We start from the raw sequence: 22841 nt of genomic DNA on the forward strand, positions 1-22841 counted from the left end.
TGACAAGAAGAGACGACTGAGAAGAGATGAGGGGAAAAAAGAGAAAGAAACAAGGGCGCCTGTTTCGAAACTCTCACTTCTAGGCGCGATAGGGCGAGAAACTTCAATAGACCAAAATTCAATGAAACCCGCATCCATTCATTGAAACAAACCCCGGACAGAACAGGAACAGGGCCCTCGTTCTTGTTGCCAAGCCCATGGAAGGCAAGTGTCGCGGTTGAGAAAAGGTGGATGGACGCCACCAGAGAAAATGCGCCAACCTCCGGATTGCAACCAACCAGTCACCAGCTGCAGCCATTCATTGACCGACTTTGCGAGGAGCGACAATAAAAAGAGAGTGGAGGCCGAGGGAAAAAGCAAAGAAAACGGTTGCGGCACAGAACGCCCCCTCTCCCTGCCCCGTTCAGCGGCTACTGAAATGCCTAGACGATGATGAAGGAAACATTCCAGAGGGTGAGGCGCTCAGGCAGTGGATCATGCCCAATGGAACTTTTTTCCTTTCCTTCTTCCCCAAGACACCTGACACGCTCAGAGCACGCAGCAGCAAAATGCCCGTACCCAAAATTCGACGTTAACGGTCAATGACAATGTCGATCGATCCGTTCGCACAGGCGCTAGACCCCAGTTGAGAGGGCGGGGGGACGCTGTGACTGGCTGTCCATGCCCTCTCTTCTTCCCCAGAAGGGGACCCCCGGCTGAAGGAGTGATGCTGATCCCAGGTTGCGACGCAGCCCTGATTTGCAGAGTACCATTTGCTTGGCTGAGAGACGAGCAATTGTACTTTGGGGGGTGGTAGGGAGAGACTTGGATCGGAAATAGAGGGTTTACACCCTCATTGTTCAAGTGAACAAGGAAGAGGGGGAGGCAAGAGGAATCAGCGTCGAATATGCAAACGAGTCGAATCGTTCATACTCGCATATACGCAGTATATAACCCGACCAACCCTACCTATGCAGAGCATCTGACTACGGGCAGGGAGGGCCGAGATCCAATGAATACCGTCATGTTCCCTGTGAGAGAGCAAGCATCTTTAATTGATAGGAGCAGCCAAGACCAAAGGCTCCGTAGTGTAGTCCCAAGACCCTCCCTCCCCTCACAGGCTGCTGTGATGCCTCACTCTTTTCGCTACCGGCTGTGCTTCTAATGCCCTATCTCGTCCCATCATGCCGGTGCTCGAATTATACTTACAACCCGGACGATACCACCCTGGAAGAGACCCTCTGCCCCAGCTATCCTCCCACATGGTGAGCACGGAATACGACACGCCCGTGGACCAGCTACCAGAGGGAAAAAAAGACAGACAGAAGGTCACCACCCAGAACAAGTAACCAGGCTAGGCCGGGTTGGATGCTAGCACGATTGCCCTGCTCCGCCTTTATCTCTTTTGTCGCCCTCCTTTTCATTGTAGCGGCCGAGGGACCCAGGATCCGTCCCGGAGGTACATGCTACCCCCGCGGACGCGCTACTTTGTAATAGGTATCCTAGGGACAAGCCCCTCCCCCTTGGGTAGGTAGACCGGGCTCTCTGTGCTTGCTTGCTGGTGCTGGGACCACCCTTTGCCCTTGTCCCCATCAATCAATCATTCTCACCCATCCTACACCCGCTTCAGTCAACTCAAAGGTTCTACCCTCACTCACACTGCCCGTCGCAGCATCGCCATCCGGCTTCTCGACGACCGCAGGGCACGCCTGATTTATTCCCCAGAGAAACCTCCCTCTCTCCCTCGCTACGTCTAGTTGAGGCCACACACCACCACAAAGACGATTCTATACAGTTGCTCTGATTTATCCCGGTATCGCTCGCCTCGCCGTTGCCCAGTGTATCGCGCCGTGAACCCAAACCTCTTCGCTCTACACTCGAGGATGCTGTGCGGTCGGCTATTACTGTGTCGTTGATCTGGTCGTCGTATCGCCTCTTCTGGCACCCGCCTCCAACTTTCCTTCAATCGACCGCTCGACTCTCTTTTTTTTTCATCGACTCTGCACATAGAGTTTGTCGTCATTTCAACCATTTCGACCCGATTATCCCACACCCCATCTCTCGACCTGTTGGAGCCCGAAAGCGCGAAAACCTGCCTGATCGCCTGACTGCGGTTCAGCAGTCTCTGCCCCCGCCAACATGATTGACGATGCGGCCCTCGCCGCCGCCGCCGAGATCGTGGCATCGATTGCCCCAGATTCCCGACTGCCCAATTCGATACCCGTGGGCGTAGCGTCCCAGGTCCAGCTACCAGGCCGCGACACACCCGCCAAGCGAAAGCTTGAGATAGAACTCCAGAACCTCGCCCTGCGCGTGGGCAAGCTCGAGAGCCAGGCCTCGGCCACGTCCACGTTCCCCGAGACGCCCAACGAGGCCATTGACACTCTCTTTGGCGGCGAAGACACCAGCAACAGCAACGTTGCGCTGACGACCCGCCCCAAGTCCAAAGTCATTCACGCCCAAGGTAGCTTGCACTCTCCGCATCTGCCATATTACCAGCTGACCAAAGAAGCCCTCGAAGGACTTCGAGAACATGTCGACGACCAGTCCAAGTTGCTCGATAGCCAGCGAGAGGAGCTGGCTGGCGTCAACGCCCAGCTCTTGGAGCAGAAGCAGCTACAAGAGCGAGCCCTCGAGGTCCTCGAGCAGGAGCGCATTGCCACTCTGGAGCGGGAGCTCTGGAAGCATCAAAAGGCCAACGAGGCCTTCCAAAAGGCCTTGAGGGAAATCGGCGAGATCGTCACCGCCGTCGCCCGCGGCGACCTGACCATGAAGGTCCGCATGAACACGGTTGAGATGGACCCTGAAATCACGACATTCAAGCGCACTATTAACGCCATGATGGACCAACTGCAAACATTTGCCAGCGAAGTCTCACGGGTCGCTCGTGAGGTCGGTACTGAGGGTCTGCTGGGTGGACAAGCCCGCATCGGTGGCGTTGATGGAACATGGAAGGAATTGACGGACAATGGTATAATCCCAACGGTCTCGCCTCGTCTTGTAACTGCTAACAGCGACTCCTAGTGAACGTAATGGCCCAGAACTTGACCGATCAAGGTGGGTATTCCCTCTGTTCTGAGCAGGGTATGAGACTGACAGCATGTTTCTAGTGCGAGAGATTGCCTCTGTTACAACAGCTGTAGCCCACGGTGACCTGACAAAGAAGATCGAGAGACCTGCACGGGGAGAGATATTGCAGCTTCAACAGACCATCAACACCATGGTCGACCAACTACGGACCTTTGCATCTGAAGTCACGCGCGTAGCAAGAGATGTCGGAACCGAAGGTATGCTGGGTGGACAAGCCGACGTAGGGGGAGTGCAGGGCATGTGGAACGATCTCACCGTCAATGTCAACGCCATGGCCAACAACTTGACGACCCAAGTCCGCGACATTATCAAGGTCACGACCGCTGTCGCCAAGGGAGACTTGACCCAAAAGGTCCAGGCCGACTGCAGGGGAGAAATCTTTGATCTCAAGTCTACAATCAACTCTATGGTCGATCAGCTCCAGCAGTTTGCCCGCGAGGTTACAAAGATCGCCAGAGAAGTCGGTACTGAGGGTCGTTTGGGAGGTCAGGCTACTGTGCACGACGTCGAAGGCACCTGGAGGGATCTCACAGAGAACGTCAACGGCATGGCCATGAACCTGACGACTCAAGTGCGAGAAATTGCCAAGGTTACCACTGCCGTCGCCAAGGGTGATCTGACAAAGAAGATTGGGGTCGAGGTCAAGGGCGAGATTGCGGAGCTCAAGAACACCATCAACCAGATGGTGGACCGCTTGGGTACATTTGCCGTCGAAGTGAGCAAGGTCGCCCGAGAAGTCGGCACAGATGGAACGCTGGGCGGACAGGCTCAGGTAGCCAATGTCGAGGGCAAGTGGAAGGATCTCACAGAAAACGTCAACACGATGGCCTCGAATCTCACAGTCCAGGTAAGGTCCCGCATTCGCAACTAACGATGGCCATGTTACTAACAACCCCCCAGGTCAGAAGCATCTCAACAGTCACGCAAGCCATTGCAAATGGCGACATGAGCCAGAAGATCAAGGTCGAAGCAAATGGAGAGATACAAGTGCTGAAAGAGACCATCAACAACATGGTTGACCGTCTGTCTAGCTTCTGCTACGAAGTGCAACGAGTCGCCAAGGATGTGGGTGTTGATGGCAAGATGGGTGCTCAAGCCGATGTGGCCGGACTGGACGGCCGATGGAAGGAGATTACAACAGACGTCAACACCATGGCTAGCAATCTGGTAAGCGGTCTCAACCTACAAGCGATGACAGCAGCTGACAGATGCAGACAACGCAAGTGCGTGCCTTCTCGGATATTACTAACCTGGCCACCGATGGGGACTTTACCAAGCTCGTCGACGTCGAAGCCTCGGGCGAGATGGACGAGCTCAAGCGAAAGATCAATCAGATGATTTCAAATCTGCGAGACTCTATCCAGAGAAACACCCAGGCCAGAGAGGCTGCCGAACTTGCCAACAAGACCAAGTCCGAGTTCCTGGCCAACATGTCCCACGAGATCCGAACACCCATGAACGGCATCATTGGAATGACTCAACTGACATTAGACACCGACCTGACTCAATATCAGAGGGAGATGCTTAATATTGTCAATAATCTTGCCAATAGCCTCCTGACGATCATTGACGACATCTTGGATCTTTCCAAGATTGAGGCTCGGAGAATGGTGATTGAAGAGATCCCCTACACTCTGCGGGGAACCGTCTTCAACGCCCTCAAGACTCTCGCCGTCAAGGCAAACGAGAAGTTCTTGGACCTCACCTACAAGGTCGACAGCTCCGTGCCGGACTACGTTATTGGCGATTCTTTCCGTCTCAGGCAAATTATTCTGAACCTTGTTGGCAACGCCATCAAGTTCACTGAGCATGGCGAGGTCAGCCTGACGATCAAGGAACGCGTAGAGCAGAGGAATGTACGACCTGGTGAGTATGCGGTTGAGTTTATCGTTGAGGACACGGGTATTGGAATAGCAAAGGACAAGCTGGACCTGATCTTCGACACCTTCCAGCAGGCCGATGGGTCCATGACGCGCAAGTTTGGAGGAACTGGTCTGGGTCTATCCATCTCGAAGCGGCTCGTGAATCTCATGGGCGGTGATCTTTGGGTTATCAGCGAGCAGGGCAAGGGCAGCGAGTTCCACTTTACATGTCTGGTCAAGCTCGCCCACGACGACGCTGCTATGATCGAGCAGCAGATTCGCCCTTACCGAGGACATCAGGTTCTCTTTGTCGACAAGGCTCAGTCGAAGGACGGTGCCTCTATCAAGGGCATGCTGGAGAAGATTGGCCTTCACCCCGTCGTCGTCGAGTCCGAGAAGAGCCCCGCCCTGACACGCCTTCAAGCTAGCGGCTCACTCCCCTACGACGCCATTCTCGTCGATTCGATCGACACTGCCCGGAGGTTGAGAGCGGTGGATGACTTCAAGTACCTCCCTATTGTCCTCCTCGCACCCATTGTTCACGTCAGCCTCAAGTCGTGCTTGGATCTGGGAATTACGTCGTATATGACGACCCCTTGCAAACTCATTGATCTAGGAAACGGCATGATCCCTGCCCTTGAGAACCGAGCGACCCCCTCGCTGGCTGATAATACCAAGTCGTTCGAGATCCTGCTCGCTGAGGACAACACGGTCAACCAAAGGTTAGCTGTCAAGATCCTCGAAAAGTACCACCACGTGGTGACGGTTGTGGGCAACGGTTGGGAGGCCGTGGAGGCTGTCAAGAGGAAGAAGTTTGACGTTATCCTTATGGACGTGCAAATGCCCATCATGGTAAGAAGAATATGCTTGTTGATGACTTTCACCAAGAATCACGGTTCAGCTAACACATGGGGAACAGGGAGGCTTCGAGGCCACAGGAAAGATTCGAGAGTACGAGCGCGGCATAGGAACACACCGTACACCCATCATCGCTCTGACGGCCCACGCTATGATGGGTGACCGAGAAAAGTGCATCCAGGCGCAGATGGACGAGTATCTGTCCAAGCCCCTACAGCAGAACCACCTCATCCAGACGATCCTCAAGTGTGCCACCCTCGGTGGTCCGCTCCTCGAGAAGAACCGCGAGCGCGAGCTGGCCCTCCACGCTGAGGCCAAGTCGTCCAAACACAAGGAGGGAGGACAAGGCCTCCTGCGCCCGGCTTTGGAGGGCCGCTCCTTTACGAGTCGAGAGCCTCTGTCGGGAAACGGCAAGGAGAGCCCGGCCCTGCTGTCACCGGACGAAGATCCTATGGCAAGAGCACGTCTCGATTTCTCTGACATGAGGAGCCTGTCCAACTAACCGGGGCTTGTGCTCGCGCTTCTCAGATCTACATGAGATCGCTCAGCAACTAGGCGATGCAGCACGACGACGATAACAACAGCAATGATGAAGACGCCCGCCCGCGTCTCTCTCTCTCTGCGCACGTCGAGCGTTTCGAAACGCTCACCACTGCTGATGCTTCTTGGACGATATGACTGGACCTATTTTTGGATCCTATCGCGGACATGGCCGCCGTCCGATGAAGCTCATCGAGGTTTCCTTATACGAAGCGATTTGGCTCGCTGCGATCGGCCCGATTCTCGATCATGATGCCATGCCACATCAGCACATTGGAGTCGGCAGGCGGCTTTCCAACGCCGTCCTGGACCAATCCGACACCCCTGGATGCTTCGATAAGTTGTGTCTCTCGCGTGCCTTTTTTTATACCACGGGGCTTTTAGGCCATGGCAGGGTGAGGTTCATTCTTGATTGTATTCTATTCTTCGATTCGGCGTTTTCGGTTCATGGGACAACTGCGTTTATTATGCATTTTTGCAACAACAAACCCGGTCGACTATCCAATGATGAAGCGGAACGATTGATTGCTCCAACGGCGCACATATCAAACTTGGATTGGGCGGTGACTACGGCTTGAGAACCGATCCCAAGTTGACAACGCAGTTAGAAATGACGTTCTGGGAAAGGTGGCGGTGGGAGACGAGGTTTCTCCTTTTGGGCTGCTCTTTGCTTTTTTTGTTCTTCTTGATGGGTTCAACAGTCGCGGGGTTTTCTGCTGTATGAGGAATATATGGGATCACGATGTGGAAGCAAGGGAAAGGGCCTGTTTAGAGTGCACGAGGACGACTTGACTTGTCTGAAGAGAGTAGTTATTCTCAAGGTGTGGATAAAGACAGTTCCTTGAGAATCAAGGGGACTTGCCTATCTCTGCTAAACCTCCATGTTGAAATGCTGTGTTTGTCTTGTGACCAACAACCATGACCAATCGTGCCATGATGCTCCAGCCCCAGCCATGGTTCACGCTCCCCATTCCGCCCTTTTGACGGTAGGGAGGACGAACTCGCACGATGTTACGTTGACGTTAGGGTTGAGACAGCGAAGAGGCGGCCATTGTTAAGAGTTATTCACATGTACTCGGAGCTACTGTAGGAGCACCAGCCCCCTCCCCCTCACGCCGTATCCTCCTTGCCCTTGTGCTTGTCCTTGTCAGCACCCTCTTTTGCCTCCGCATGGCGGTCTGCTTGGTCAGAAGTCTCGACAGGGCCTTCGGCCTCAGCAGCTGTGGCGGAGGTGGGCGCCTGTGGGTCGGCTCTGGCCTCGAGGGCGGCGAGGATGGCATCAAGCTTGCTCTCGAGATTGGAAAGGTTCGCCTCAAGGGCGGTGGCAGTCTGTTCACCCCTGAGATGGGGGAAGAGAAAACCATGTTAGCGACAAATCTCCGGGGCCGTCCCTGAACTAATGCAGAAGAGATACAACCAAGGTGAAAGAGAGGGGGAATCGACGAGGGCAGACAAGGAATGAGGGGGCAAAGAGGCACGGGCAGCCGCGGACTCGGAGCCATTGGGAAAAGCAAGGGCAAAGGCAATGTCATTGATTTCAGCGAGGCATCAGTATATCTCCGAGGGTGGGTAGTGAGACAGTCGGAGCGTCTTGGGTAAAGCATGAGATGCAGAATTGAGGTCCTGGCGGTGGCAGTAGGCTCACTTGAGCAACTGGGGATGCAAGACAGAGACTGAGTTGGCTCCGAGGACTGACGGCAAGGTCGATCTCCCGCTAAGTCTTGTTGAGTCAATGCAATGAGCGAGGTTCCTGAAGATGCAGATGCTTCAATGCGCCGAAACATGCCGCACGCCTTGGCGAAACCCAGTGTCGGCGTTGCCGACGTGTTGATGTCTTCAAGACATAACCGAGGAGGACAAGCAATGGCATCTGGTCAAGGGACTAAAGTGGGTGTGGGGAAACTGTCCGGTCTGAGAAGAGCCAGGGTGGAGGAAAAAGTCCCTTCATGGAGGTGGGTGAATTGTTATGGATGGTGATGTGAATACGGTATAGTACAGACCGACCAAAAGGGACTCGATGAGACTGATTGAGGGAAGAACAAGGCGGTGGAGGGGCGTGGAGTGCTGAGGGTGAGGGTGAGGGCGAGGTGAGGTCGAGATGCAAGCATCAAGACAAGGAGCGAGTGTAGTTACCTAGCGAGATCCCGGTAGGCCTAGAACAACGAGGCTGTCAGTTGAGCGGGAACGAGGCGCTTTGGTAGGGCTAGCTGGGGTAATGGTGTACCGTATGGATGGGGACGGGGATGGGGTGTGGGCGAGGCGTTGCAAAGCCAGATAATCAATCAGGGTCCAGGGGCAGGAGGGCGAGATGCAGAAAGACTGCATTCTGCAGGATGCAAATCAGGAGGAGTCGCTCGTGGCAGCCAAGCCAGGTCTCGACCGATGGCTTGGTTGAGCGCCATCCATCATGGACGCACGGCTGGGCCGGGCTGGACTGGGTCTGGACTATCAAGATGGGGAAGGGGAGGGAGGGGAGGGAATAGAAGGGGAATGGGGAATGGCAATGAGAATGAGGATGAGAATAGAGAGAATATCGAGAGTAGCCCAAGTCAACTCGAGTCAAGTCAAATCATGGATGAAAGCCTATTCCAATGCCGCCATTGTCTGCCTGTATCTTGGTGCCGTGTTCACCAGATACCGATAAACAGCCCATGAGGGAATGGCGAGATGCGACGGGTGATACACTGGAATGGAATGCGTAATGGATGGATGGACGGATGCGTTGGTTGCAGGGCAAGGATAATGATAAAACGCATAATATCACAAGAGCAAGCCGATGATCGATCGACCCAAACGAAGGAAATCTGAGGTGACTCAGTACGGACTGACCTGGGCAAGGTCGGCATCCCCCGATGCCTTGGAGGCTTGGTTGTTGGCGGCTGACTGATCTGATGGGGCCATGTTTGTTCAACAGTCTCAAAGATGCAGGGCTCGTCAGGGTCAGGGTCAGGCTGGCAGGCAGGCAGGGGCTGATGAGAGATATGCCGCACGTATACCGGAGCGAGGTTTATGGGAGAGAGGAGATGCGATGCGATACGGTACGGTACGGCACGGTGCGATACGATATGACCCTGGGTCCTGCGCCGTGCGTGCGTGCGTGCGTGCTGCGGTTCGTACGGGGGGTTTGTAAGAGAACGGAGAGAGATTTTGTTGCGTTGCGGCGTCGAGCGGGGGGCACCGGCTCCAGGTCCTGCTCCAGGTTCAGCTCACCTCACGCAGGCTCACGGGGAGAGGCCACTGCCTGCCCGCGGTTCGGTGCAGCAGCAGCCAAGGTGACTAGGTGGGCACTGGGCCTGGTACTGGGGGCCTGGGGTCCTCGGAGGTTAACCAGCGTGCCTACCTAGCTGCCGTGGGAGCGGGCCTCCTTTCCCTTCCCTTGGGTCGACTGAAGCGCGCGGGCTTGGTGCCCAGGTACCTGGAACGTGGCTGTGGCTGCGTGGGATGTGTCCTAGCCGTCGACTTGTCTTGCTACTGAAGGCGCATGCTGCTGTGGTGGCAGACGCCGTAACCCCTAGTGTCGATGCGATGCGATGTGATGTGAAGGGTGGTGGATGCACAGATGGGAAAGTGGATGAAAACCGATGGTGGGGGACATGGTAGATTGGGTCTAGATCCCGAGTTGATGGCACTGAGGCGGGCCGGGAGGGGGTGGGTGTCTGTCTACAGTACTGTGCCTATTCTGTTAGACATCCAATGCGAGCCTGAACAAAGCTGTTTTGAGTCTTGATGCGAGGGTGTTGCCAGAGAGAGAAAGGCCTGGCTTGAGAGTCCACGTGGGTGTAACCCTCTATCCATCCGCTAGTCGCCTATATCCGTCCGAAAGACATCGGGGGGGCCAATGCCAATATGTCAAGGGCAGCCGTTGCTCCCTCTTGAGTTGAGTTGCCGTTGAGCGTTTCATCCGCTATTGCGTTTGTTGCCGCCGTCTTTCACACGTGCCACTCGATGAGGAAGACCCCCTTGAAACTCTGTAATGTCGACTGTGGGTGTGCAGTAGGTACTGTATTCTTGAACTGAGTTGGGTGGCTTGTCTGAAGCTCCGACAACAAGACCCTGTTTGACTCGTCGACAACAACAAGAGATGTCACCGACGACAACATGAAAAGTGTCCGAAAGCAAAGTCGACACCAAGCCGCGTGGCTTGCTCCTTGGTCTCAGGTTTTGGGGGCGTCTAAGGCTCCGACTCCTCGGTGCATCTCAGATTCTGGGCCTGGGTCGAGCGAGGGTATCACATCGATCGGTCTAGGCGCGCCACATGGCCTGGACTATCAGATCTCGAACGATGCGGGGCACGGCGACAACGACAAAGACCCTGACAGAATGCGCAGGAGCAGACAGGCATCGATCGGGGTGTTTGCGCTCTTTGGCAAGGGAGGGGTTTGTCGAATGTGAAAAGGTGAGATGATCAAGTTGGCTTTCTTCAATTGCTGGGAAAGCGTGACAGGTCATTAAGTTCAACCCATTGTTGCGCCAGGCAAGCAAGTACCGGCTGGGAAAGTGCCAGGGTTGGCGGTGAGGCCACTCTTACCTCGAACTACCATCCATGATATGTCACAACACAAAGTGGGCAAATTCGGAATATAGGGACGAAATGCCATATTAACGATTACCTATCCTATCCAGCTGAACGTGAACTGAATGAAAAAGCATCTGATCAAAGCGCGCCCACTCTGCCGGGCCCTAACCTGAAATAGCATTGAGCTGAACATGGGAGATCACGCTGTTTGTTGGTAAAACCTGTGTCTCCCCCAGATATCAGCCAATCTCCTTTTAGGAGCTCACGGCAACGATTCAAACCTGCAGCCGAGTTTGCCACCTGCTCACCGGAAAAGGCATGTACTTCGTAGCAAGTAGCATTGAATCTCGATCACTCAAGGATCAAATTCCCATTCTTCAAAGGACCTACAGTACTGTACGCCCAGCCGTGTATCTGTCTGTTCCGCCAGACCGGTGGAGGGTCCAGTGCCTTAGTCAATGTCGTATCTGTCAGTCCCAGGGGTCTGTCAATCTGCACCAACTCAGGGTCTGGAACACAGACGCGCAGATTTGTCTAAATGACCTAGACTATTCGGAAACGGGTCGAGTTCCGCATCGTAAAGCGAGAAACGCACACAGGTGAATTTTGTGGCACCAAGCGCCTTTCTCATAGCGAGCTCAGCTCCGTGGTACAGTACCCCTACGGCCGCCCTGCATCGGACGGCTGTTTGTCGTGGGGATAGGAAAGCAGGGCTACGGAGATTTCTTTTTATGTGCACATGAACTCGGGTTAAACTGCTCCTGGTAAATTTTGTGCCGATTACAACCAAGGGTTTGTGCTGAAGGTAAATTAACTCATCTTGACAGGCCAGAGGTGTTCTGGAATGTTAGCGGCAGAAGCAATAATTGCAGAAAAATAGTCACATGGAATTACCATCACAACACGATCAACCCCAGATTCTACAATTCAAAGTAAATACCTAACTATGCTTCTTGGATGTTTCTCTCAACTTTGTTCATCAATCTTCAAAATGCCTACCCAATCAGCAAAGCCTTTTCCTCTGGTGGCAGCTTCCACCATGCCCAAAAAAGCAAATGCTCGACCAGCCAGTAAAGACGGTAAACCCCGGGAATACCGTAGCTTGGGAAAGCGGCGTCCGCCAGGCCCCTTCCATATGCAGGGTACTGGTACATGTGCCTCCAGGTCCTGCCTTTTGAGAACCTAACCACACGCCCTCCACTCCTTCCCCCAGTTCCCACCAGTCCACTTCTTTGCCGTGAAGCCTCGGCGCCTTCTGAGTTCTAGACTCGACAACCTCGATCATCATCCGCCCATTGAATCAATCACTCGACGGCGACCGCGACGGCGCCCATGGCTCCTTCAACTTCGGGGAGACGGACGCGGAGGAAATAGCCATGACTCTCTAACCACCATCCTAATACTGGCGGTCAGCCTGAGATGGCCGAAACGCTTCGGGCCTGACTACTTGGAAGCCCTCCGACGCCCATCCAGGAGGCGGCGACCATTGTGGGCATCTACATACAGCGCTGGGCTAACTCAGCCTCAAGCTCAGCACCAGCCTCAAGGCCGATTACCTTGCTGCGCCGATTTGCCAGACGCGAGGCTCGTCTGTCCGAGTTCAAGTCATGGAACGGGTCAGCTAAGCAGGCTATTGGATCGTGGGCCGCCGTGGGCGCCGCTGGCGTCTCCCGCTGCGCAACCATGCCATGGCGCGCACAAGCACGAGCAAGAGGCAGAAAAACCCAAGACACAAAACAAGGCCCCGGGACCAGACGATGCAAAAGGGGAGGCGCCGCACCTATACGGGGAGCCGGCCCCTCCAGCCGTCCTCGCCCGCCAATCATAGGGCTGGGAGGGATCGAGATTCTAGGCCTATGATCAAATTCCCATCATGCTCATGGGCGATTTCATCTGGCTTTGCCCAGCATCGCATTCATGAATACCGGCGCCATTGCGATTCATACCCGCGCTCTACTGACCAACAGCTGGCATCCAGCATGTCTCGCCCACCCACTGCTCATGGCTCTGGGCCATGCAAGCTCACCCTCACCAGGGCCTTTTGCAATCACCGACTTTGACAAAGAAACGAAGGGCCCTCCCTCGGAGGAGCTAGAGACCGGAGAGACAGGATGAAAAGGGACTACGGGATATCGGGTCGTGCATTCTTGCCATCTTGACCATCGACAGCCGCCCCATCATGAGTGAACGGGAACCAGCACATGATGCCTTGGATTTTGCCTTCGGGATGCGTCATTCGACTGGGGGAGGCTTACACTACAGTACACCCTCGCATTGTGGCAGCGTCGCCTGTCGGCGCGACATGACGAAAGAGAGCGGCCCGTTGCAGTGAGGATGGGATTTGCAAAGACGTCGGTGGTCGTGCCATGTGGCCCATGAAAGGGGGAATTGGGGAATTTAGACAAAGCAGATCGTGTGTGTTGGCGCCGTGGCATGGACGATTTGAAAAGTCGCACCCGATGATGCTGTCGGGAAAGTTCTGGCGTGGTGCGATCCATGAGCCAAACTTCGATTTCGACAACGGCCATGGCCCGATGACGATCAGGAACAACCCACAGCGGACAGGGCGTGCGTCACTCATAACACTGCTCCACACCCCCCCGGGCACTGTATTTGCTCCGGCCTTTCAAACTCAAGTCGAGCTCCAGTTTAGTTAACCCACGACCATCTGCTTGCCGACGAGCGATCCCCTATCAAGAACAAGCTCGCCTTTGGCCCTGACGGCCGTCACGCTTCTCCGGGCATCGCTACGCACCGTCTCGGCGAGTTTCGAACCTCTGGCCGTAATGCCGCGAGGGCAGCGACATGATGGCGAGACTTGGTCCAGCAGCGTGACTCTCTCACCCCATCCAGAATCCATACTCCAACGGTTTCACGGATTGGGATCGAGATCTTTCCCGTTGCAGTCGGGGAGCTACTGCGCTGCGGACATGCTCCTTCGTCCTCTGGGCCAACCACCAAGGGAGCAACCAAGTCGATGAGGCTCGCGCGTCTGTGGACTGGATGGGTGTGGAAGGGTGACGGTGACGCATCCAACCGGTCCTTGGGATCTTGCCGCGTTGGGGCAAATCAATCAATTGACGGTTGATCGCCATACTCAGTTGCCCGTTTCTCCTCATGGAGGATGCACGATGCGCCATAGCTCATGACAGTTTGGCCCTGGCCTTGGCCAGCAGAGCATCATGACGGGCTACAAGCTCTGTGCGACGCGGGCCAAACACCACCACCATCAACAGCAACAGCAATCGCGCGATGGTGGATTCTCGAGATTCCCGCGATGCTTCTTTGCAATCTCGCTCGCCTGACTCGCTGATCCCAGGCACCCATAGCTTCTGTTGGAGTTTCTGGTCACGGGCGCCGGTACGGTAGCGTTGCGTTGCGTTGAAGCGACCTCAATATTCGCCCATGGCCCCAGATATGGTCCACGGATGCATGCATTGGACCAAGACGGGGCATCTCGATGTCGTCCAGGTGCCGCCCTATCGTATACGTAGCCGACGACAGGGCCCGGGTCCACGCTTCTTGTTTTTCGACCCATTTGAACTTCAACTACTGTACTGTATGGAGCGCGGTGCATGCTGCGTGCGGTTGCTCAGCCCAGCAATGTCCGGTCCGTGCCAATGCAATGGCGGCGACCTTGTTTGAGGATCAAGCTGGCTGCTCCAACAAATGCCGGCCCTTGCATCAATCATCCTTCTCGAACATCGAGGCTCGACATCATGGAGCTTTAAAACAAGAGGCAGCGAATGAAGCCAAGCCAGTGAGACCAGAGGCGGACGCCAAGGCTGTGTGTCCTGGCAGCGGATGGTTGTTTGTACCTCTACCACGGCGGTATAGTCTCACGCCCCCCCTTGCGAGCTGGCTGGCTGGCTGGGCTAGACCACGCCCTCTCTAGTTCCTGGCGAGCCTCTGGGCCTCTGGTGAGAAGACAGACAGACGCACCGCGCCGGTGCACCCCCCGAACGGAGTGCGATGAATGTAGGAATCTGATGTTTTGTGACCACTTTCTCCTCCACACGCACGCCTCTTCTCATGCTCACTTCACTTCCGCTCTTGCGATTCTATCCTCGCTTCCAAAACCCTGTCTTTCTTTCTCTTTCCCATTGAACTATCTCTTTTGTTTTGCCGGTGGCTGCGGCACCTCAGAGACTGCCCCGTATCCCCCCCCTGGACCCTGTCTTTGCACCCCATCTACAGCATTGGGATCCCACGATGCCCTGAGTCGCCCTCTCATCGCTCGTTCTGATAAACTCCTCTCCACAGCGGATTTGTCTGTGTTGAGTAACTAACTCTCACGCCCCCTGCCTTGTTCTTCCTCACGGCAACCCCCTTCCCTTCTCTTGTGATCCCATTCTTATATCCTTCCCTGCCTTGCCAGGCTGGTTTCGTGCGCGCAACGCACACGCCAACGGGAGTCATCCAAAGGTCCAGAACATCGATACTTACTTAACCCGACTTGCGACTTGCAGCAGTACCCGGCACCGGGCTTGACTCCTTGACCCGTCACCTCATCAGTCGCTTCATAAGATCCAGTCCCGAGATCACCTGCCAACCCTGCCCTCCGGGACCCTCGAACAATCACTCACCCTTGGAAGGGATTGCCTGCTTGCGCCTGTAGCAGACTGACAGACCGTTGGCCATCTTCATCCTCTCATCGCCGTTGGACGCAGCCCTCTTCTGCTAACCCACCACGGACGGCCCAACCTTGGTTTGGGGCAATCGAGATATCCGATCCTGCCTCTGCAAACTCTGGGGGTGCCAGTATCTGTCCGCCATCCATCCATCCATCCATCCACTCACTCCCTCACTCGCAAGCTCAAATCATCCCTACCTCTGCTCGGTTGTCCTCCGCCTCCCGCTCTCCCGTCGACGCTTGCCTGGCCTCTTTCAACTCAGTTAGCTGGTTGTGGTGGCATGTCAATTGCTCTGCCATTAACACACGCCCGTCATCTGTCCCAACTCTCCCCGGCTCCAGGGATCGTCATACTACGCCTGTAGTAGTTCCTCACTTACCTCTTCTCACCTTCTGCGTCACTCCATTTCTCTCGCTTGTGCTGTAGGTGACTCCTGTTCTCCTCGTCATTCCCCTCCATCTCTCTCCTCTTCCCCTTCCCACTACCTCTCTTGCAGACCAATTAGCATGTCATATGCTTCTAGATCCCTGAGCTCATGACAGCCTTCTCTCGCACTTCTCCAAGGTCTCCTGTACCACATCCCCAACCTACCTTTCACAACGTTGATCATTGCCCCCAGAGGCGCCAAACACACATACCCTTCCCCAGATCTCTCTGTCCAACAAGGCATATCATTCTTACATATCCCAGAGCCATATAGCAATCTCTGTCTCCGACAACAACTTCTTTCCGACTCGCTCAACCAGGAACGACACCATCAGTCCACCATAACTCTGGCTTGACCCCGCGTCTCAGGATCCACCTTGTCGACTTGCAACTGCACGACCCATTTCAACCCAACACTGACATCGCCTTGTCAGCAGCCCTGAAAGGACACTCACCAAGATTCAGCTAGCCCATCCACCGACACAACTGAGACACAAACTCTCCACTTACTTATCCGACATCTCCTGCCATCTCAGCCACTCACAGGTGCCGTGCCGCAGCTGTTGAGCGAACGTGAACGTCCCACCACCGGAGCGTCAGTTCAGCTGTCAGCAAAACTCGTCCTGGCTTGCAGGCCACCTCTTTATCCCATTCATCCACATCCGGATAGATGTTAAGTCGTCATCCTGGCACCAATCAAAGCAAGAAAACCGGTTGTCTTTGGAGGGAGGTTCCCCGGAACTTTCCAGCTTAGCTGCATGTCTTCCGATCTTGAAAAGATCTTTGGCGAGTTGGGCTTGACCCAGTATCTTGACACATTTGTCGAGCAGGGGTTTGATGAGTGGGACATTATCCTTGACATCCAGGAGTCAGACCTGTGAGTTCAACCCGGACTCGAACTCGGGACTCGCGCTGATAGGGTTGATTTAGCGATGCCTTGGGTGTCAAACTCGGCCATCGAAGGGTATGTTTGCCGTTGCTGCCCACTTGGGCCGGGTTGCTAATACGGGCTGTGCGATAGAAACTCCAGCGAAGGATTGCCAACGCTCGAGGCATCTCCCCGACGGCATCATTGGTAACACCAGTAAGACCAACAAGCGAAGAAGTCAAGCCTGAAGGCGTCCCACCAGAACCTCCTCGGCCGGAAAGCCACCAGGAGGGGCAGGGGGTTGCGAAGCGAAAGTATCGACGACATCCGAAGGTAAACTGGTACAAGGATTCATTCGTCGAGTTCTCTGCTAACGAGTAATCAGCCTGATGAAAATGCCCCAGAGAGGCCCCCCTCTGCATATGTGCTGTTCTCCAATAGTAAGTTACCACTGAGCCAGACACTTGTCTGTAATGGCAGAGTGCTGACAAGAGGGTTGTGTATAGAAATGAGAGAAGACCTGAGGAGCCAAAACCTCAGCTTCACAGAAATCGCTAAGCTTGTGGGAGAGAACTGGCAGAACCTTGAAGCGGTTGAGAAGGAATCGTACGAGAGCCAGGCCAATGCCGACAAAGAAAAGTACCATCGAGACTTGATGGAGTACAAGAAGACAGCCGACTACAGGAAGTACATGCAATACCTCCAAGAGTTCAAAGAGAAGCAAGCCAAGCGAACTCAAGGTTTGTAGCCAGAGCAGCACTAGATGCAGATACTGTTGAGATATAGTTCATGAAGCTGACTTGTTGTCCCGGGTATAGTCAACGATGCGTCAAAACGTCCCAAGCTGGACTCTGTCCGGTTACGGCATGGAAGCAGCAGTAGCACAATGACGCCCGGAGGCAACACGTCGAGTGCAAGTGGAAGTGGCAGCGAGAGGCTTCAGGGGAGCGAGCCGCCTCCATCCCGAAGGGAGAGGTTGAATTCGATCGCATCAGTGGCCGAATCGCAACACTCGTCAACGACACCGACATTACCGTCGCAAGCAAATTCGAACGACGACACCATGTCATCACCGCGAATCCTTCACTACGACAGCGGTAGCCCACGAGATTCGCACCGTCAGCCTCCTCAGCGTCAGTCCTCGTGGCGAGAAGGTGGCCCATCCCATCAACACCTACCATCATTGTCCAACATGCTCGATGATGGTAGGAAAGCCATGCCGGCTGCCACTGGATCGGAGGGTAACCCGTACTCGTCGGGCTTCGTCGCCGCCAACCACCCTAGATCGGTACCGGAGGTTCCGAATGTGCTTCCTTCAGCGCCGGTGAGAGCACCGTTGCTCCGACACGAACCGTCCTCCAACAGCAGCGTTGGATCGATCAGTCCAGCAAACAGCTTTGCGCGGACGCCCGGCGAGGGACCGCTACCGATACACGCTCTCCTTTCGCACCACCAAACGATGCCGACTCCGGCCGTGACTACAGCCGCAGTCTTTGAACGGGGCTCGCCTGGTTCTGGCACTGGCGCAGTCAGTCCAAGCCCGACAGACCTAACACGGCCGCCTTTCGGGCATGGGGCCGTGCCTAGGGGATATGGTACTTGATCCTCGCGATGTGTAGACTTCGTCAGGAGGTCAAGCTAATTCGGCTCACAAGGCTTCCGTCCTCTGCCACCCACTGGGCTGCTTGGCAGGGCAGAACCAATAGGGGATGCCGACGTGTTGATGACACCAGCTCCCGACCTGGCGGCCCCCATCCAGGAACACTCCATCAGACCTCGACTTGATGGGATGAGCGTTCTCCTGAGAGCGGGCGAGCTGGTTGAACGACATGAACGAGACGACCGAAGATAAGACTTGAGGACGAGTGCTTGCGACGTGACGGATGGATCGACGGTCCAGTCCACAATGGCAGGCAGGTTCCCGCGTGGGAATAGGTTTCTCACCCCCAGAGAGAGAGATAGCTTTGTGTGTTTTTTCTTCTTGGATACCCACGGATTATCATGTAACCTACTGAATGAGATGGCATTGGCGGGTGGTGGTGCGGTACGGTACGGTACGCATATGTATGTAATGGGTGGCTGGTTGGTATGGATGGGTATTTGCGGACTCGATTGTACGTGCAGTCGTGCGTGGGCTTCGGCGTTTCGGGCTCTGGTATGGATCCCAAAGCAAAGGGATCAAAAAGGATATCTGGACTGTCAGTCGTACAGTACAGTGCAGTATGGATGGAAGGTGGCATATTTTGAGCAAGGTTGGCTGGGTTTGGGTAACGACGACATTATATATACTGTCATGTCTGCGTATTTGTGAATGTGTGTGTGAGAGAGAAATCCTGTTTTTTTTTTGTAGTGGTAAAAGAAGGGACTAGAAGAAGGACACAAACAAGAAATGAAGAGGCAACAATAAACGAAACGAATCTGACAGAAGGCGAGAGATCTGCGCTTGTGTCTGTGTGGTCGGCCAAGGTTGTGAGAAAGCATCAGACCACCGGGCAGCACATTGAGGCGAGGGACCTTTTGCAGTGACATGAAACAAGAGGGGAGTGAGGCTTTCGTTCCTTCCTTCCCACTTCGTCATAAGGGTCCAGTTGTCAATCCGTCAGGACGTCATGGCGCAGCCACGTTTTTTTTTTATTTTGGCGCCTTTTTGGGGAAAGGAGGGAGGGGCAAGGGTCCTTCCCATCCATTCACGTTCATCGTGGGGGGAGATAGAGAGAGAGAAAGAGGGTCCTGCTCTCTCCTCTCTCCATCCATCCATACGACGTCAAGTCATTGAAGCTTGGATGGGGGGCGAATGGCTTGCTTGGGGGTGCCACTGTACCATACCATCTGATTATGCCGTCGTATTGTCGTGCCATCCAAGACGAGAACCAACATGAGGGGATTCCAAGTTTGTGAGTCTGACAGGCTGACGATACAGAACTCAACTTCACAAGAGTCAAATACTCAGGCTGTCAAAGTGCAAAACATAAACCATCTAATTTCATCCATTCCCATCTCATTCATGCCCGTGTCGTTGCATCGTATCCTCTCATCGGATGTTGTTGCACCATTCCATCCGTCGACCTTCTCCCCAACGCCTGGATATCAATCATCACACGACTTCCAATGCCCAACACCACTCGCACGCTGCCTGCCATGACTTCATGTACAACAAACAAAGACGCTGCGCAACCGCAAGTACAATTACCCCCTCCTTCCTCTGTTTAATTACTCTTCCACAATCTCTGCCGTCCAGTCCTTGCGGATCTCCAACTCTGATAGGTCGGCCGTCTTCTCAATCACCAGACCCTTCTCGTTGGCCAAGTGCAGCAGGCAGATGAAGCAGTATGATGTCGAGATGTCGTCCATCACCGGCTTGGGATACACCGACTGCAGGTTGTTCATGACAGAAGTAAACTTGAGTGGCTCATCCTGATTTGCCTCGGCAGGGGTCTCGACAGGTTTCTACAGTCAAGCATTAGTCTGGTGTCCAAGTTATTAGTTGCACCCGCAAACTTACCTCGAGAGCTTCCATATCCATGCCCTTCCAGATCTCCTCCTTGAGCCTTCGGACGTCCACCTTCTTGGCCACTCTTGCGTATTGGACGTACTCTGGCCGCACCCTCCTTGTTTGAGTGACCAGCGTTGTTCCGAATGCTCCAGTATTCGTCACCGTATCGCCGCTGAGGAGAGCTGTGAGACCACCGCCCTCTGTCAGGCCAGGCTGACCATCAACCCCTGGTGAGAAATGCTCCCGTGCATCTGAAAACTCGAGATCATCGTCGTCGTCCAGGTCACCACCGGGGAATGGCATGCCGTCATCTTGGAAGAAATTGGCGTCATAATCACCCTGCGGAAGCGCTGTGTCGTCCGAGTTCTGCATAGGCGCCTTTTGCTTAGCCCAGAACGCCTCGTCCATCTCTCCTTCGGGCTGGTTGTCCTGGGCAGTGTTGCCGAAGCCACCGGCCCGAGCGCCAAATCCAGTCCGTCGTCTGCCCATTCGAGCCTTGGGCTTCAAGAACAAGTTCAGGAGGGACTTGGAGTTGAAGTGCTTGTCGTCAGGAAGGAGGTTGCGTGACTTGGACTTCCAGTCCTTCTTGGGCATGCTGATAGTCGAGTTGCTGGCAGCCTGTGTGTATAGGACATCCCACGCATGAGTGTCGATAGGTGCCGCAAAGTCAATCTCGAAGGGCTCCTTTTCCTTGCGCTTCTTGGTCTCGCCCGTAGGCTTGTTGACATCCTTAATTTTCCGGATTCTCCAGTGCTCGGCACTCGACCAGTTCTTCTGCAATGCCTGGTCAAAGAATCCAAGGATGTCTTCGTGCATCTTATCCGCCTTCTGCGCACTGGTCATTGAGACCACATACTCTCCATTGTTGTCGAACCCTTCCCCGTCACCGCCTTCTTCGCCGAGACCAGCGTCGTACACTCGCATCTGCGGTTCCAAGGCGGCTTCTCGGGCCCAAGCTTCACCACCCTCACCGAAAGCGACCTCGCCCACCACATCGAAGGAGCCTAGTCCGAGGTCGTCGTCATCAAAGCCTGCAGGGGCATCTCCGTCGATGACCAGTCCGGAGATATCACCAAGAGCGCCTGGCGTCTTCTCCTTGTCTTGATCTTGCCTCCAGTCTTCGGGTGCCTTCAGGAAGGGGATATCCATAGATCCGGAGGGATCCCCGAGATCAAAAGTCTTGAGAGAAGGGCACACGTCGAGCTCGTCGAGCCGTTGCAAGTCGGGAATAAACTTGGCTCCCAGAGCCCCCACATCGATCTCGACATCAGCTTCCTCCTCTTCTTCCTCGATAGGTTCCTCCTCTTGTTGCTCGGCCTCCTCATCTTCCTCGTCGCCGAATTCCTCAGACTTCGTCTTCTTCCCCAGGGTGTTGGCGTCTCCAGAGTCGTCGCTGCTGTCGAAAACGATACGTCCTTGTGAGTCAATCATGAGATGGTTTAGCAGAAGTCCCTTGGCACCACCCTCGTCAAAATCGGCAGACGCCTTCTTGAATAGGGGGTCAACAGCAAATTCTAGCTCAAATTTCTTGAGCTGTAATGAGTTGAAAGAGGGGGCCAAGGTAGCTTCGGATGATCGTTGTGTCTATGAAACGTCAGTATAAGCCAGAGAGAGCGCAAGGATCTCCCCATTACCTTCTTCTTGGGCTTCTTCTTCACGTTGCCATTCTCGTCCAGCTCTTCCTCGTCGCTCTCCTCACCCTCCTCGCCATCCCGGTCCTTCTTCTTGGCATTGTTGCTATCGGCAAGACCGCTCAGCAGCTTGCCCGTCTCGGTTGCGACACTGTCAACTCGGTTTGTGTAGATCTTGACACACCCATCGAGGGTGCAACTGGCCTTTTGAAAGTTGACGCCGTCGCCCTCTTTCAAGAGCGACATGTCGTGAAAGTAGTCGATGAGGGCAAAGTTCCACGAGTTTGTAGCATTGATCTTGTTGTCGGTCGCCATCTTCATCCACTCCTCAAAGTTGGCGAGAATCGGGACACGCTTCATAGGCGTGACCGCAGTTCCGCCTACTACAAAGCCCTCATCATCGTCAATGTTGATGCTCCGGCTGCCGTGGGGAGTGCGGGGATCGGCTCCTGGCGAGTTCTCCATGTCGTCGCGGCGGAGGCTGACCTTGCGAGGGGTTGCAGCCTTTTTGATCTCGTTGAACTGTCTTTCTTGAAGTGCTCGCCTGGAGCTCATGCGTTGGCCCTTTTCGTGGACATCGTCGTTGAGAGGGATCCTGCGAGATGCGTCAGTATCACGGTTGCTATGGGATGTTCGGTGAGGGCTTACTTGATGGGCGACGCCGTCTTGAAAGGTGAGGCAACGCTGGAGCCAGTATTGGATCTGGCACTCCCCGTCCGGGGAACCTGAGCAACGCGAGGCATTTTTTGGAGTCTTTTGCGCGGATTGTGAGGGCAAGAAGGCTGGATTCAACGAGGCCTGGCGCGTCGTCGTCGTGGTGTTGCGGGACCCCCCTTGCCAAAGTAAACAAAATAAATGCGGCGTCTACTGTATGGGTTCGTGGGGTAAGGTTTGGGCCAACTAGGTGGTGGAGGGACGGGATGTAGGCCTTGGAAACCAGGCAC

General features: G+C 54.7%; 4 protein-coding genes across 4 annotated transcripts; 2 read left to right on the forward strand and 2 right to left on the reverse strand.

Moving 5' to 3' along the window:
- Positions 1 to 2118: 2118 nt before the first annotated feature.
- LRP88_10096 (uncharacterized protein) lies at positions 2119 to 6291 on the forward strand (the record flags this gene model as incomplete). Its single annotated transcript, XM_083246564.1, has 5 exons — positions 2119 to 2950; positions 3090 to 3916; positions 3970 to 4243; positions 4294 to 5783; positions 5851 to 6291. 5 exons carry the CDS (start codon positions 2119 to 2121, stop codon positions 6289 to 6291), a joined length of 3864 nt encoding a protein of 1287 aa, XP_083097677.1.
- Positions 6292 to 7439: 1148 nt separating this feature from the next.
- Positions 7440 to 7831, reverse strand: LRP88_10097 (uncharacterized protein; the record flags this gene model as incomplete). Its single annotated transcript, XM_083246565.1, has 2 exons — positions 7440 to 7658; positions 7808 to 7831. 2 exons carry the CDS (start codon positions 7829 to 7831, stop codon positions 7440 to 7442), a joined length of 243 nt encoding a protein of 80 aa, XP_083097678.1.
- An 8832-nt stretch (positions 7832 to 16663) lies between these two features.
- Positions 16664 to 18376, forward strand: LRP88_10098 (uncharacterized protein; the record flags this gene model as incomplete). Its single annotated transcript, XM_083246566.1, has 4 exons — positions 16664 to 16782; positions 17178 to 17213; positions 17314 to 17513; positions 17592 to 18376. The coding sequence occupies 4 exons, from the start codon at positions 16664 to 16666 to the stop codon at positions 18374 to 18376; spliced, it is 1140 nt and encodes a 379-aa protein (XP_083097679.1).
- A 1806-nt stretch (positions 18377 to 20182) lies between these two features.
- LRP88_10099 (condensin subunit BRN1) lies at positions 20183 to 22640 on the reverse strand (the record flags this gene model as incomplete). Its single annotated transcript, XM_083246567.1, has 4 exons — positions 20183 to 20220; positions 20272 to 21850; positions 21901 to 22492; positions 22546 to 22640. 4 exons carry the CDS (start codon positions 22638 to 22640, stop codon positions 20183 to 20185), a joined length of 2304 nt encoding a protein of 767 aa, XP_083097680.1.
- Between the last annotated feature and the right edge of the window lie 201 nt (positions 22641 to 22841).

The sequence above is a fragment of the Fusarium phalaenopsidis genome, assembly GCF_050370095.1.
Source record: "Fusarium phalaenopsidis strain FUZ10S chromosome Unknown contig_32304, whole genome shotgun sequence".
Taxonomy (NCBI): Eukaryota; Fungi; Ascomycota; class Sordariomycetes; order Hypocreales; family Nectriaceae; genus Fusarium; species Fusarium phalaenopsidis.